The sequence below is a fragment of the Mobula hypostoma genome, chromosome 9 (assembly GCF_963921235.1).
Source record: "Mobula hypostoma chromosome 9, sMobHyp1.1, whole genome shotgun sequence".
Classification (NCBI taxonomy): domain Eukaryota; kingdom Metazoa; phylum Chordata; class Chondrichthyes; order Myliobatiformes; family Myliobatidae; genus Mobula; species Mobula hypostoma.
In genome coordinates this window covers 13,256,178-13,272,450 of record NC_086105.1, presented here as the reverse complement: position 1 = coordinate 13,272,450, position 16,273 = coordinate 13,256,178, and the positions used below count along the sequence as shown (strand labels likewise).

Below are 16,273 nucleotides of genomic sequence, written 5' to 3'. Positions count from 1 at the left end.
CTGACCTGCTGACCCTGAAGGATCCACATGCTCTGCCATAGTTAGTGTGGATCCATCTTGATGGGATGGATAGATGGCCTGTTTTAATTGTTTTGTGGTCCTTCTTCTGCTTGTGCATTGCCTTGTACAATTGCCGGAGAGCTATGAAGTGCTTGGTGCCTCTCTACGTGCTTTTCTATCAGTTTGAGCAGTTTTGTGTCAGGGACTCATGAGCCAATGAGGGTTTTGCTCCAGTTCTGGTGTCACCCAAAATTCAGTGCAGTTTTAGCAAATGCCCAGCCTTATCTTTGGTTCTTGTTGCAAGAAAGGTAAATATTCTATTGCATGTTGTGTCTGTTAAGCTTCTCCCAAAGTTCAAAAAGGCTAAATTCAAAGTAATTGTCAAAGTGTGTGTGTGTGTGTGTATCACCATAAGCTACTCTGAAGTTCATTTTCTTGCAGGCATTCACATTAGAACGAAGAAATGCAATAGAATCAATGAAAAACTGCACACAAAGACTGACAAACAACCCATGTTCAAAAGATTAAATGTGCAAATACAAAATAAGCAAATAGTAATAACAATAGGTAATACTGAGAAGATGAGTTGTAAAGTCCTCGAAAGTGAGTCCATAGGTTGTGGAATCAGGTCATAGTTGAGGTGAGTAAAGTTATCCACATTGGTTTGGGAGCCTGATAATGGCTCTTGAGCCCAGTGGTTTCAGATCCCTCTGAAGCTGCATTCTGTAGTCTTGTACCATTTTAATAATATTTCTTCTTATGGCAGCAGATAGCCTCTCATTTCTCCACAGTATATATCATTTAGCAATCCCCAATTGCTTTCCCAGATTTGGCGTGCCTTCTTGAAGCACAACAAACTGTGTATTGAATGGACTCATTTGCATGGTGCAGTTGGATAGGGAGATCATGGCACAGCAATAAACTTCTAGGCTGGGATAATCTGCATGTTGTGAGGGAACCATTACGCACCACAGAGCAAGATCTTACCTATGACTTACAAAGCATTCTGTAGTTCTCAAACCTTAACACAAGTTTGAGTACCAATTGATGGAATGCACCTGGAACGCCTATTTCTAATAGGTGTTGTGCCACAGTCATCGAGGCAAGTTGTTCAGAGAACAGGCTAGCTAAGCAGTGCCTTATTCATCTTACCTTACTGTCCATTACTCTGCTGGAACTTCGGGCAGCAATGAAGGTCCTTCAATTCAGTCTGCCCTTGGCCATCAAAACCAATTTTGGTCTTGGCCTTGGCAGTGTTCAGGACTCACTTCATCGTGCCAGTAGCTTCCTCCCAGTTTTCACTAGTGTCAGTCACGCGAGTCCTGGGTGGAGACGGAGGTATACTGTCACACACAGATGTAGAAGAATTCTTCATTGCTGTATCCGTAACTATTTTGTTTTACCAGTCAGGGTTGTTAGCCTTGAGCTGAACCCCCAAACATAGAAACATAGAAACATAGAAAATAGGTGCAGGAGTAGGCCATTCGGCCCTTCGAGCCCGCACCGCCATTTATTATGATCATGGCTGATCATCCAACTGGAGGACCAGTGGACCACTCTTAGTCTGGCCTCTGCTCTTTGACCTGTTTGGCATGGGTGACCCTACCAAGAGTCAAAGCATAAAGCCCTGACTCCAGCCGATATAACTCTCCAGGTCTCTGAGGCACACAAACCTCCAAACCCAACAACAGAGTTGTGGTCCTCTTGGAGCTGCGCTACTCATGCACTAATGTTACTGGTGGGCTCTCAAAGACTTTAGAGCCTGCATATAATTCCACTTCTGCTGACATGCCATTCTTCTGCACTTTCTGTACAGCATTTGTTGTTATATTTATAGTCTAGAGCAGCCAACTAACGTGCTGATAGAATGTTTGAATTAACTTAATGAAGCCCTGCCTTTAAATTGAGTCAGGATGCATAACAACATCTACTATTTCTCTGGAGTTCCATTCAAAAAGAAAACCTCATTATTTGGTCAATTACCTGCTGTTTGTGGGAGCTCCTGTGTGCAATTTGGTAATAATGCATTTATTTGTTCTATAATAAATTGAGATGAAATATTCTATAAAGGTATAAATTGCAGTTTGTCCCTCATTTTATTAGCTGAAGAAAATTTGATGTTTGATTTATTTACTATGGAATATTTTCGTAACTTCAGAACATTTGGAAGGTAGGTTGATCTGTTAATGAAAAAAAACTGCAGATGTTGGAAATCTGAAATAAATACATGCTGGGACGCTCAGCATGTCTGTGGCTTGGTCTGTTGAGTGTTTCCAGCACTTTTTGTGTTTATTTGTTGCTCAGACCTGAAAATAACATTAAAATCAACTGAGAATTAAAAAATACAAATTTTCACTTCTAATTGGAATTGTTATGTGTCTGCCATTTCAGTAATTCATTCTGTGTATGTCCATTTGTACTAACACTTAATTTTCCTTTTTTTAAGCAACCATGTTTTCATACTTTGGTAAAATAAAATGTCTTGTTTTCACATTTGTGTCTGAAACCTTCTGAAACTGTTGCTGAGAATTCCATCCCCATTCAGCAACACTCAACAAACTGTTGTGCAGGACCGTAGGAATTTGGCTCCATTAACTCCATCTGTAGATTCGCAAGAAGATAGGGTGATGGTTGAAGGGAATTGGCATAAGCTGAAAGCAGTAAAGTTTTAGCTGAGTACAAGTTTATGACTATGGAAGATTGGAGTGGACAACTTTGAAAATATTCCACCCTGCAGATTCATCCATTTTGCATGAATTTGCTCCGCCCATAACTTTATTTTCGAGCGATCCTTCAATGACCAAATGCTATACTTTAAAACCACAGTGCCCATTAGTTATATGACAACACACATTTGTTACCACTGTTCTTATAAATCAAGTCAAGTCACGTTTATTATCATTTAACTATATACGTGTATACCGTCAAACGCGACGTTTTTTCCAGACCAGGGTGTAAAGCACAATAGTACTCATAACACACATATAACACACAATAACTTAGGAAAGTAAGGATAAAATCTACACACGAGTTATGCATAAATAAAGAAAGTAAAGTACATAACTTAAATATTGTAAGGCACAGAACAGATTAACCGGTGACTCTTCAAATGCGATGCAGCAGGGAGTTCAGAAGTATAATGGCCTGAGGGAAGAAACTGTTCCGTTTTAACAAAACTATCAAAATTTATTTACATATCAATCATATAAACTGCAGGTATTCAGTATTTACAAGACAGTGAGTACTCTCAGATTAAAATATGGTTACTACCATCTATTAAACAGTCAATGCCCTGGGGGGCCTGCTACTCCCAGAAGTCCCCCAATGTACCCATTGCCACCATCTGTGTGAGGAAACTGGAGTACTGGAGAAAACACACATGGTCGCAGGGAGAACGTGCAAGCTCTTTACAGACAGTGGTGGGAACTGAACCCACATCACTGGTACAGTAAAGTGTTGTGCTACCATACCTTTCCCATCCTGACTGTTCTTGTCTTTATGTATCAGAGTCTCTTGCCTGGTGGTAGAAAGTCAAAAGGGATGCTGGATGGATGGGTGAGAGTCCTGATAATACTAAGGGCCCTGCGTATGTAGCGCTCCTGTTAAGTTCCTGATGGATGGTAGGGAGGCCCCTTTAATCCTCTCAACTTTTCTCACAGTCCTTTGTAGGGACTTCAGGTGCTCCTGTACCAGATGGAGGTGCAGTTTGTCAGGACGTTCTCAACGGGCCTCCTGTAAAATTCAGTTAAGATGGTGGGGGGGTGGGGGGTGGGGAAAGCTTGCCTGAATCTCCTCAGGAAGCAGAGGCACTGCTGTGCTTTCTTAGTCAGGCAGGTGATAAAGGCCACATGCTGATTATGTCTTTGAGAACAGCGGCAGAGAACATGATGTTGGCTTATGTTAGGAAAAGGAAGAGTGAATAAGGCAAACACGTCAAAAGTGGGAGAAGAGTACAATAATAGTTTTCAAATGAGACCCAGCTTCGTCACCTATGAAGAATCTAAGCTATGGTAACTGCACTTACGTTCTTGTACTGTTTTTTCACTTATTCAGCTGTAGACCTTCATAAATCAACAAGAAATGTGATTGGATATCTGCTATTAAATTGCTAAGACTTTCTTGTCCAATAATTAATTTTATTTCTATATTTCCTTCCAGCCGAGCCATTAAAACCAACCCAGATCTACTTCCAGAAACACCGTGGGTGAATATCTTTTATAATGACTTTTGGGGAACCCTGCTCACCCATAGTGGCAGCCACAAGTCCTACCGGCCGCTGTGTACGCTTTCCTTCCGTCTGAACTGTGCCTTCGGAGGTTTGGAACCCTGGAGTTTTCACCTTGTTAATGTACTGTTGCACAGTGCCGTCACTGGCTTTTTCACAAACTTTTCCCGCTTGCTGTTCGGTGACGGCCAGTGGACGTTAATCGCAGGCCTACTCTTTGCTGCACATCCCGTCCACACCGAAGCAGTGGCAGGAATTGTAGGACGAGCGGATGTCGGAGCTGGGCTCTTTTTCCTCCTTTCTTTAATGTGCTACATTCGGCACTGTGACTGCAGGAGACGGTCGTTGTGGAGCTGGCCCTGGTTGTTTGGAAGCTTCGTGTGTGCAGCCTGCAGTATGCTCTGGAAGGAGCAGGGTGTAACTGTCCTGGTAATTTTGGCTGCTTTTGATGTTTTTGTAGATCACAGACTCAGATTGTACCAGCTCATCTCACTAATTCAAAAGGTAAGCCACTTCAGATTAATTCAGGAATTGCATTTTAAGAGGCTAACAGTGAGCTCATGCTTTTGAGAAAAGGCCTCTCCCTCTGGCAAACAGGGCACGTTAAAAAATCTTCTGTGGATTGTCCATAATTTCCTGTGTGGAAGCAAAGGCATATCAAATTCTCCCTTCAATGAATCTGTTTTATTTTTATTTGGTGCTATCATGATAATAATTGTACTAACTGTCATCCAGTATGCTGGTTTTCAGCATTTGCATTCGACCTAAGAGTATGTTTGTGACAAAGCCAATATAAACCACAACAGGCCCCGGTGTCATGCTGAGAGCAATTTAGACACATACCAATGTGATGGGGCAGTGCTATAATGAATGGCAAATCGCCCATCCCTTGTGCTCGGCCTTTGAAAAGCTGCACCCTCCGCCCTCTACCATGCCTCAGTGTGGGCAGCAACTGTTTTGCTCCATTTGTGTGCAGTTATAATTGCAAAAACATGCAATGACAAAAAAAAAATTAATTGTCCAGGCCAGCTTTCAAAGCATTGAGTTTAGGTACAAATAGTACCTAGCTACCTCTATGATAGCATGGCGAATTTATCTGTAAATATTTTTATATGTTATCTGAGCAAGACACTATCTTGCAATATAATCTGAGGGACTGGTCAGATCCCTTGAAAACAATGTGACAGAAAATTTAAATTCTGCCTTTTACTAGCTTCATTCCTGCTTCCCCCTCCCACTTTCCATCCCCCACATCCCTGTTCTTCTAGCTGGGTCGTCTGTGTTGTATTCAGTCCACCCGCTCTGATTCCCATCACCACTCCACCCTGGGAATTCTCGATAACATAGGCTTGTCAGACCACTTCAGTATGGCAGGGGGTCTTACCATGGCTGAGGCTGATTTGTTTTGTCAGAAGTTCATTGTTTCTGTAAAGGACTGAGATTCCCTTCTCACAGATGCCTCATGCCAACTCTGGTCTTTCCATCAATACTCTGACCTGAGATTAGATTACTCAGCACGTGCCAGACATCAACCCCAGGAGGCTTCTGTCCTGATTAACTCAGCTACCCATCCTTTACATAAAATATCCATAGGAACATAAAAGCCAAACAGAAATCTGCAATGCAATAATTTTTCCTTCAACTGTCCTGGTAGCTGTATGATACATTGAGACTGCAAATGTTGACTTATCACAGCAATCAAATCCATACCAATTAACTCGTGGTTTAGGGCCTTAAGTGTCATAAACCCCAAGTCACCTTCCCTAGCAAGCAAGCTACATTCCAGCTACATCCTAGTAAGATTTTTACAAATATATATATTTTCTGTATTGTCATGTGTCTGAGGATGTAATATGCTATATTCGGTATTCAGTGATTTCATTCTATATTCGATTTGCTTTCCAGATAGACCATAAGACCATAAGACAAAGGAGCAGAAGTAGGCCATTCGGCCCATGGAGTCTGCTCCGCCATTTGATCATGAGCTGATCCATTTTCTCCTATTTAGTCCCACTCCCCCGCCTTCTCACCATAACTTTTCTAAAAATGCAATCAATTGATAGGGTCCAAAATTACCCCCCTCCCTCTGTTCCCCACTCTGACCTTTTACTTCTTCTCCCTTGCCTACTTCTTCCTGCTTCCCTTGTTCCCCTCCCCTTTCCCTTTCTCTGTGGTCTGCTCCCCTCTCCTATCAGATTCCTTCTTCTCCAGCACTTGACATTTCCCAACCATCTGACTTCACCTATCACCTTCCAGCTAGCATCTTTCCCCTCCCCCCACCTTTTAATTCAGACATCTCCCCCTCCCGCCCCCACCCCACCTTCCCTTTCAGTCCTGAAGAACATCTACTACTACTCATTTCCATAGATGCTCCTGACCTGCTGAATTCCTCCAGCATTATGTTTGTGTGTGTAGCAGTAGAGTACACAGCTTTTCATCTGTGTATATTAAGCAATGTTGATGACGCTCAATTTGAGTGAAATAACCATGGTACTTGATATGTGTCAACGAAATCTCACGGATGCCTGGCCTTGCCTGTAAGCTCCTTAGTGAGGTTGTATGATGGTCCCTTACAAACAAGCCATAGTAGTGTATAGCCATTAAAGGTTAAAAGGCCAACTCGTTTTTTAATCAGAGGATCCATTGTGGTCCTTTAGTAAATTAGAGTGAAAAGTTGAGTAGCAATGAAGTGAAACTAATTCCTCAAGGTGAAACAAAAAGGGTAAAAGCAAAAGTGTGTTTTATAGGAGAGATTTCATATTATATTTTATTTCAAAGTTGCTTAATCCTTTTAAACTGTCTGAGCATAAAAGAACTAAGTGGGATTTCACTAAATGGGAATGAGGTAGGTAATCTCCGTGCTGAATTGTTGAGTTTTATCTCTTGAGTAGCCAATCCATATGCATCATGCAGGCACTATGCCTGTTAGTTGGTTCTGACTCAGATGCGGTTGATCACAGTGGGTTCACTTGTGATGAATAGCATTGTGACATTTGTCGACATAACGCCCTTTGGGTGAGGTTATGGAAACTGTGAACGAGAATAACTGAGGCAAGCTCTATTCCTAATCTTTTCATTGAAAACCAGTAATTTAAAAAGCACAAGGAACACAGTCATCGAAAAGGAATATTAGAAATGTACACACACACACACACACACACACACACACACACACACACACACACACTGACCTAGAAATTCTTGTGTGTTGTGCAGTGTTTATGTCTGCGGGGTAATGAGGCAGACTGCGCTGACCTTGAATTCTGCGATTTCCTTTTAAATCCACTTCATGCTTGAAGGCATCAGGAAATGCACAATGGTATTCAGAGCCGGTTTGGGTGCTTCTGCCAATTCAGCAGAATTTGCTGCTTGCAAAATTACCTGGTCAGGTAACAGAAATGAATAATCTACAAATGCAAAAAATCTGAACAAAAACACAGATTGTTGGAAATAATTAGAAACATTATCATGATTTTAATTCATGTCATGTCTTTTAAAATATATTATCTGTAGTCATTTAGTAAATAGTGCTGGCTGGTGGCATAATAGGATCAGCACTGGACTCCCAGGCGAGTGGTTGTAGGTTCGAATCCAGCCAGCTCCTTGCACGCTTTCCAACCACGCTGGGTTGAGCGTCCAGCTAGCAACTTGGTCTCATAAAAAACAGACACAAGTACTAAAGAAATGGCAAGGTGCTGCCTGATGTGCCACAGGGCGTGGAAAGGAAAGAGGGTTTAATAAATATTCGAAACCTTTGACTTGCCTTTAAGTGTCGCAGATCATCAGCAGTCATCTTAAAGCAATTTAATTGTTTTTGACAGCAGGCAGTTGGCATGTTCTCAGCATTTTTATTTGCTCAATTCATCTTCTTTTGCACATTGGGTGATTGTCAGTCGTTGCTTATGTATAGATTTAAAAAAAATAATTTCTATAGTATTTCCTTACTCTCCTGTAAATGATTGCGAGAAAATATATCTCAAGGGAGTATATGGTGACATATGTGTACTCTGATGATGAATTTACTTTGATTTTGAGTTGTTAAAAGACCATTGGGCAGTCAGTGAGCTAGGCCAAAGGATTTGTCCTGCTGTGCTTTGTGTGAAGGCTGCTGAAACGAAGTCTCATCCAGTGTCACCTCCTGGGTTACGGTTAGTTGGTGTGGATGATGATTACGAAGTGTGGGCCAGATCAAGCATGATCCAGCACCCCACCCCCCCCAGCAAAAATCTCAAAACTGTATCTATCTTGTGTAATGCAAACAGATATATAATGTCAAACTTGTATTTGATAACAGAATATCTGACTTAGCGGCTGAAAGAAAAAAACCTTGCAGTGTACAGCTAAAGATGAAGAGACATGTTAATCTGCTGGGGCTTGGTATGTGCATGGAGCATGCTGGGGTTTAAGAATAGAGCCATTAATCAAATGAACTGCATGTGTCCATCTGTCAAACCGAGGAAGGACTAATTTAGCCATCCATTTTTTTTCATACAGCTCGTTTTATTTGAACATTTTTGTAAGATGAAGGAAATCTAATTACTAAAGGGCACAGCTGACCATGCCAAACATTTTGTCAACACATGGATCTGAATTTTTAAAAAAGCACGGGGCACGAAAGGGCGTTCTTTAGTAGGCCAAGAAACACGTTTTTAAACATCAAAATACCTATTTATTAATCATCCCAGTCTGTGGGTTGATAAGGAAAATTGATAGCACATCTATCAAATACTTCATTAAAAAGCCTCTTTATAAGAATCATAGAACAATAAATAGAATTGAGAAATATTCCTTCAATGACATTTAATAGGACACACTCGATTGTTATGGTTGAGTATAAGCATTACTATTTCAAGCTCAGAACCTTATAAAATGTTTTTATCGAGATACAGTGCATTCTTCTGGCCCAACTACGGGACAATTGAGTCATGCCGCCCAACAATCCCCCAATTTTAATCCTAGCCCAATTACGGGACAATTTACAATGATCAATTAACCTTCCAACATGTCGTTTGGACTGTGGGAAGAAACCGGAGCACCCGGAGGAAATCCACACGTTGAAGGGGAGAATGTACAAATTTCCAGGCAGCAGTGGGAATTGAACCCAGGTCTCCTGTACTGTAAAGTGTTGTGCTAACCACTATGCTACCATGGCATGCTGGGAATAAAATACACAGCTTGCATCCATGCTGGGGTTATTGCAAGTAAATATAATATTGCAGTTGATCTGACTTTAAAAAAAAATAGAAATTCAAAACATGTTACCAATTCATCAAATGTTTATTCTTTTTGGTTGATTTGTTTAACTGTTCACATTAGTTTAAATAAATCTCTTAAAATGCAGATGAAAGTCAATGAACATGATGTAAAGGCTGACAATAGAGATATATTGTCAACTAGATTTTAGCTGGTTCTCAAAACACTGTGCAGTGTGCCGTGGCTCTCATGGAAAGCACATTACATGAAACAGGTACACTGTCTTCTTCAAAGGACTGGGAAAGGAGATTGAATTCATGATCTTAAATTTAAGAGTTTTGCTGGTAATGAAGATATGGGGGGTGGGGGGGTGAAGAATATGCTAACCAGATGGCACTTACATGCTCTACTTGTTTGATTATAGCTCTTGTCATCGAGTGATAGCTGAAAACACATTTTCTTCTCTGAGCACTTGCTCCTCAGCAACTTGTAGACAGGTTTAAAGTTACTTCAGTAATCAGTTAATCCTGTTTCCGATTGACAATAAAGAACGTTCTGTGTATTTTAATTGACCTACTTCTGTAGCACCAAAAAAATGCCTAACAACGTGGCATTGAGAATTAGTACCAAAATAAGACGCTGTTGATAAATGGTGAAATTAGTCAAGAAGCCATTTAAAACAGCACTAGGAATTGCTTACATCCAGGAAGAAGTGCTAAGAGGGGTCTCGCACAGTTTACAATGGGACCAGCTCGATTGAACACAGCTGCTGACTGACACTTTGCTGTACAGCAGTTGCATAAAGGTGTCAGTTCTTAAAGACGTGCTGCCTGAGGGGTCAGTTATCAGTAACAAATTGTACTGGAGGAGCCAGAGGCTGCAGGAAAGAATTTCAAAAGAAGACTTTGCTGCATGGAATGAATGATAGGAGTGAGGTTTTGTATGTCAGGATGGGGAAATAGACCTTTCAGAACATTCTCACAAGACGTGTCAAGACTTCTGTCTCCCTTTTCCTCTTTGACAAGGTCCTGTTGATCAAAAACGCTCAGTTGCTTAGCATCCAAGATGAGGTAGTAAATTGAATTAGACATTGGCTTTGTGGGAGAAACCAGAAAGTGGTTGTAGATGGTTGCCCTTGTGACAGGAGGCCTATGACTAGAGGTGTATCATTAGGGGCATCCTTTAGAATGGAGATGAGGAGGAATTTTTTTAGCCAGAGTGGTGAATCTGTGGAATTCTTTTCCACAGACAGCTGTGGAGGCCAAGTCTTTATGTATATTTAAGGCAGAGGTTGTCAGATTCTTGATTAGTCAGGGCATGAAGGGATACGGGGAGAATTTCTGCTCCTATGGTCTTACGGTCTTATAATGTGCTTAACTGGATTAGCAGATTTGCAGATGACACCAAGATTGGAGGTGTAGTGGACAGTGAAGAAAACTATCAAAGCTTGCAACAGGATCTGGACCAAATGGAAAAAGTGGGCTGAAAAATGGCAGATGGAATGTTTTAGACAAGTGTGAGGCGTTGCACTTTGGCAAGACAAACCAGGGTAGATCTTACACAGTGAATGGCAGGGCACAGTAGAACAGAGGGATTAGGAAATACAGATCCATAATTTCCTGAAAGTGGTGTCAGAGGTTAATAGGGTCATAAAGAAAGCTTTTGGCACATTGACCTTTGTAAATCAATGTGTTGAGTACAGGAGTTGGGATGTTATGGTGAAATTGTATAAGGTATTGGTGAGGCATAATTCAGAGTATTGTGAGCAGTTCTGGTCACCTACCTACAGGAAAGATGTAAGTAAGATTGAAAAGTGCAGAGAAAAACTTACAGTGATGTTGCTGGGACTTGAGGAACTGAGTTTTAGGGAAAGGTTGAGTAGGTTTGGACTTTATTCCCTAGAATGTGGAAATTTGAGGGAAATTTGATAGAAGTGTACAAAATTATATGGGGTATAGATAGGGCAAATGCAAGCTGGCTTTTTCCATTGAGGTTGGGTGAGATACAACCAGAGGACATGGGCTAAGAGTGAAAGATGAAATGTTTAAGGGGAACATGAGGGGGGAGTTCTTCACTCAGAGCGTGGTGTGAGTGTGGAACAAGCTGCCATCGCAAATGGTGGATGCAGGATCAATTACAACATTTAAGAAAAATTTGGATAGGTGCATGGATGAGAGGAGTATGGAGGGCTATGATCTGGGAGCAGGTCAATGTGACTAGGCAGGTTAATGTTTCAGCACAGACTAGATGGGCCAAAAAGCCTGTTTCTGTGCTGTAATGTTGCATGAACATGTTCCATGACCCTAGGCCGAAGTAATAGTGCATCGGAAGGACATTGATAACTAAGCTTAGAGTAGATTGTAATTTGATTCGTATAGTGCTGTCACTGTTTTGTCTGAAGTGGATCCTACACCATTTGACATAAATATCACGGTTACAGAAGAGTTCCTGTCATGCAATTATAGCTGAAAATGCTGGAGATTCTCAGTAGGTCAGGTAGTATCTGGGGAAGGAGAAAGGTCACAGATCTTTAGTTTTTAAAAAAAATTTGCAGCATCAACACTAACAAAAATCTTGAAATCTTGAAATGATTTCACATAATGTCAACGTGCCCCGGGTGTGTCGAGAGCTATTCCGAATGTCCATGATATGAGACAGGTGGTGGCTGTTGGTGTGAACAAGACAGTTACCAAGAAAGAAATTTGCACAAGAACCACCAAGGGCACGAGTGAAGTATTACACAAGAAGTACATGTTTCCACTGGCATCCAACATCCATCAAACCCTGAGATTTGCATTACAATGGGCAGGTTGAAATTCAAAGTGGTGGTTGGTAGAGTGGGGCAGCAAAATGTAGCTGGCTGCTGATTGATCCTGCAGTGCAGACAGCCCATTTCTTCAGTGGAGCTTGTGAAGAAAATTCAGTCAGAAATATAGAAGTTGCCCAAGCTGCTTCCTCCTCCTTTGTGTCACCTCTGGAGGTGATTGTGCCCTGAATCTTTCTGCAGTCACAGCTCTATGAATAAATTAACATTTCACAGATCATCAGGAATCATATCAGCTTCAAAGCAGATTTTTTAATAACGTGCTAGGAACAATCACTCACAGATTAACAGCAGCTGTCAGCCGCTATTTTAACGTTATCGCAATGGTCACATGATCATTGTATCAATGTGGTATGAGATAATGAAGGAAGTTACTAATGTCAATACAAGGTGTGCTTTGATAATTAGCACATTTTTCGGTGCAATTCAACATACCGTAAATTTGTTAATTATAATCCTGTAATCTTAAAGCAAGCATCTAATGGCACTTAAATTCATATAATTTTCAGCAGCAGCAGTAAGTAATGCGATATGGATTGAGCACTAAAGGCCAACTATCATTCCATATCGATTGATGGCTGCCGGTATTTCCTGCATTAAATAAAAGTCAGTTAGAGATTGGAAGTTTTCTTTTCAATTAACAGTGCTTGACATTCAAGGAACTTGTATTGTTGTTGATAATCTGTCACACTCTAAAGCTACCATTACTAAAACATTTAATTATCTAAATCCAGTGGACTACTCATGATATAAAAGCAGGCCAGCCATTTTAAATGTTGATGAGTTTTGCAGACTGGATTGCTGCTCACCTATAGCTTGACCTCATTTGTTGAGGCACCCATGTGACAGTGAGCCTCACAATTGGGTATTTATTACATCCGTCAACCATAGCAGATTGAGAAACAAAATGAAATGATCTGGGTCAATGAGATTTCCCAACTGCTTAAAGAATAAAACATGTAAGTTTAATATTACGATCGACAACATTGGCAGTTTGTTACTTTGCACATTTGTGTCCTATTCCTAAATCTTTAAAGAATGTATAAACACGTTTATTTTCGCAAACACGAAGAGTTCTGCAGATGCTGGAAGTTCAAGCAACACACATCAAAGTTGCTGGTGAACGCAGCAGGCCAGGCAGCATCTCTAGGAAGAGGTACAGTCGACGTTTCAGGCCGAGACCCTTCGTCAGGACTAATTGAAGAAAGAGCTAGTAAGAGATTTAAAAGTGGGAGGGGAGGGGGAGATCCAAAATGATAGGAGAAGACAGGAGGGGGAGGGATGGATCTTCCCCTCCCCCTCCCACTTTTAAATCTCTTACTAGCTCTTTCTTCAGTTAGTCCTGACGAAGGGTCTCGGCCTGAAACGTCGACTGTACCTCTTCCTAGAGATGCTGCCTGGCCTGCTGCGTTCACCAGCAACTTTGGTGTGTGTAACATGTTTATTTTAACCGGGATGCTGCCTCCAATTAAGTCACAGACGACGAAAATTCTTGCATTTGCTGGAATTTCCAACAGGAGATCATTTATATTTTCTGGAAGAATTAAAAGAGACTTTCCCCTAAATGTTTCATGATGTTCAAAAGAATACAGTATTTATAACCAATAGCGTTTTAAATCAAAGTAACTACCAGTCAAACATTAAACACTGACGACAATAGATGATGATCAAAAATAATGGGGTAACACAGAGCTCTACTTACTCCCTAACTAATTACTCAGGCTCCTGAACCAGCATAGATAACTTCACTCACGTCAGCTCTGAACTGATTCGACAATCTATGGACTCGTGTTCAAGGATTCTACAACTGATGTTCTCAGTATCTATCTATCTATCTATTAATTTATTTATATTTTATTTTAATTGCATTGTTTGTCTTCATTTGTACATTGGTTGTTTGTCAGTCTTTGTTTCTCTGTAGTTTTCATTAATTCTATTGTATTTATTTGCTCTACGTTAAGTGCCTACAAGGAAATGAATCTCAAGGTAGTATATGTCGACATATATATACCTCAATAATAAACTTACTTTGAATTTGGAAATGGTAATGATTATTGTAGACAGTATACTTGCTGCAAATGCTGCAGAGCATTTTACGTAAGTAGCACAATAATTTGCAAGATAAAGGGTTTTTTTGTATGCTTCTGCTCGCCAAGATGACCACAACCTTGCTGTGGTTTGGAGGTTTGTGTGCCTCAATGACCCAGAGAGTTATGCTGGCTGGAGTCAGAGCTTTATGCTTTGGTTCTTGGTAAGGGTCATGCTAAACAGGTCAAAGGGTAGAGGACAGACTAAGAGTGGTCCACCAGTCCTCCAGGTTCGGGCGTTCCACTCAGGGCTAACAACCATGACTGGTAAAACAAAATTGTTACAGAAACAACAATGAAGAATCCTTTTAAATCTGAGTGTGACGGTATTCCTGAGTCTCTACCTGGGACTTGCATGACTGACAGTGGTGAAAACTGACAGGAAGCTACTGACATGATGAAGGAAGCCCTGAACTTCGCCAGAGTTGGAGGACCTTCACTGGTAAATAAGTACACTTTTGTGCAGAAAGAATAATTTATTGATGAAACTATTAGTAATTGCTGAAATTGTTAATTTGTTGTATGATAATGATTTGTGTTGTGCATTTATGTTAGACCGGCGACAGAAGTTGTGCTTTCATTCATATCAGTTTTGAAACATTGTTGAAGCATTGCTTTTCTTATCAGCTCCGCATATAGTTAGTAGTCCTGTAACCATGTTAATTCATAATGATGTGCTAGCATCATTAAAAATCTAGGCTGCCAAAGAACTTCCTTATTTCAATGAATAAGCTTATTTCAATATGAAAATTATACAGTGAAGACTAGTTGTCCAAGTATTCAATCTAGCATGGATCTGATCATAATCTAGCCAATGAAGGTAACAGCTAAAGTTTTTTTTAAGGTGTTCTGAAGACCAATAGCTTGCTTCTGGGGCAGCAAGCATGTTCTGGGTGGGTGTTGCCTCACAAACTGACTCCCTTCCTTTTCCTATCATAACCTCTCACCACAGTTACCTAGCATTAACCTAAAGAACTGGAAATCTTGTTTCCTCCTCCAGTATCCCAGTTTGGTGCGCTTGTTATGTGCTGTGTCGTATGACATTATTATGTGCCATGTTGTATGACGTAGGTGATCATGGTCTTTCCATGACCATGATTGTTCTTGGCAAATTTTTCTACAGAAGTGGTTTGCCATCGCCTTCTTTTGGGCAATGTCCTTACAAGATGGATGACCCCAGCCATTACCAATACTCTTCAGGGATTGTCTGCCTGGCGTCAGTGGTTGCATAACCAGGACTTGTGATATGCACCAGCTGCTCATGTAGCTTCATGTAACCCTGATTCGGGGGTTAAACAGGTGCTACACCTTGTCCAAGAGTGACCTGCAGGCTAGCGGAAGAAAGGAACATTATACACCTCCTCTGGTAGAGACGCATCTCCGCCCTGCCACTGGCAGTTTGGTGCATGCAGCTTAATAACCCAAAGTAAGTGAAGACAGGAATAAGAAAGTACAGAACTACTTTTCCATGAACAGGGGAAAATGGTTGACATATTTTCTCTCCACCTGACTCCAATTTGCCAGACGATGTTGAAATATTAATTGGTAAAGAGTAGAAAAATAATGCTTGCGAAGTTACAAACTAGAGTGCTACGTCAGCTCTCTAATTAACTTGATGAGTTCAGTTTCCTTTCATTACTATGGTCAAACACAATGTCCTTTGCCATAAACATAACTGTGATCCAATAGTCCCCTTTTAACCAACTGCCCAGATTGGCTTTCGGGATATCCAAATGGAGGGAAAGATTTCTTTCCCATCATTTTACAGCAGGCGTATGCCTGCAGGGGTGACCTGATTTTTATACTGTGCAATGTAATTTAATAATAATTTAAACTGACTTGCGGGCAGGTTACCTTGGAATGAGACCTTTTTGGTATGAGGCAGGGCAGAGGATCATTATCCACTACATTGCCCTGTGTGCTAATGGTGGCTTAATGAGGAAT

The 16,273-nt window shown here is 40.9% G+C and overlaps 1 protein-coding gene across 1 annotated transcript in view; it reads left to right on the top strand.

Annotated features, from left to right (window-relative positions):
* The window catches only part of LOC134352313 (protein O-mannosyl-transferase TMTC2-like), a 226,675-nt gene that overhangs the window by 76,624 nt on the left and 133,778 nt on the right, over positions 1 to 16,273 (top strand). Inside the window, exon 2 of the mRNA XM_063059608.1 lies at positions 4,159 to 4,729. Coding sequence (XP_062915678.1) covers positions 4,159 to 4,729 — 571 coding nt within the window. The remainder of the gene's footprint in view (positions 1 to 4,158; positions 4,730 to 16,273) is intronic.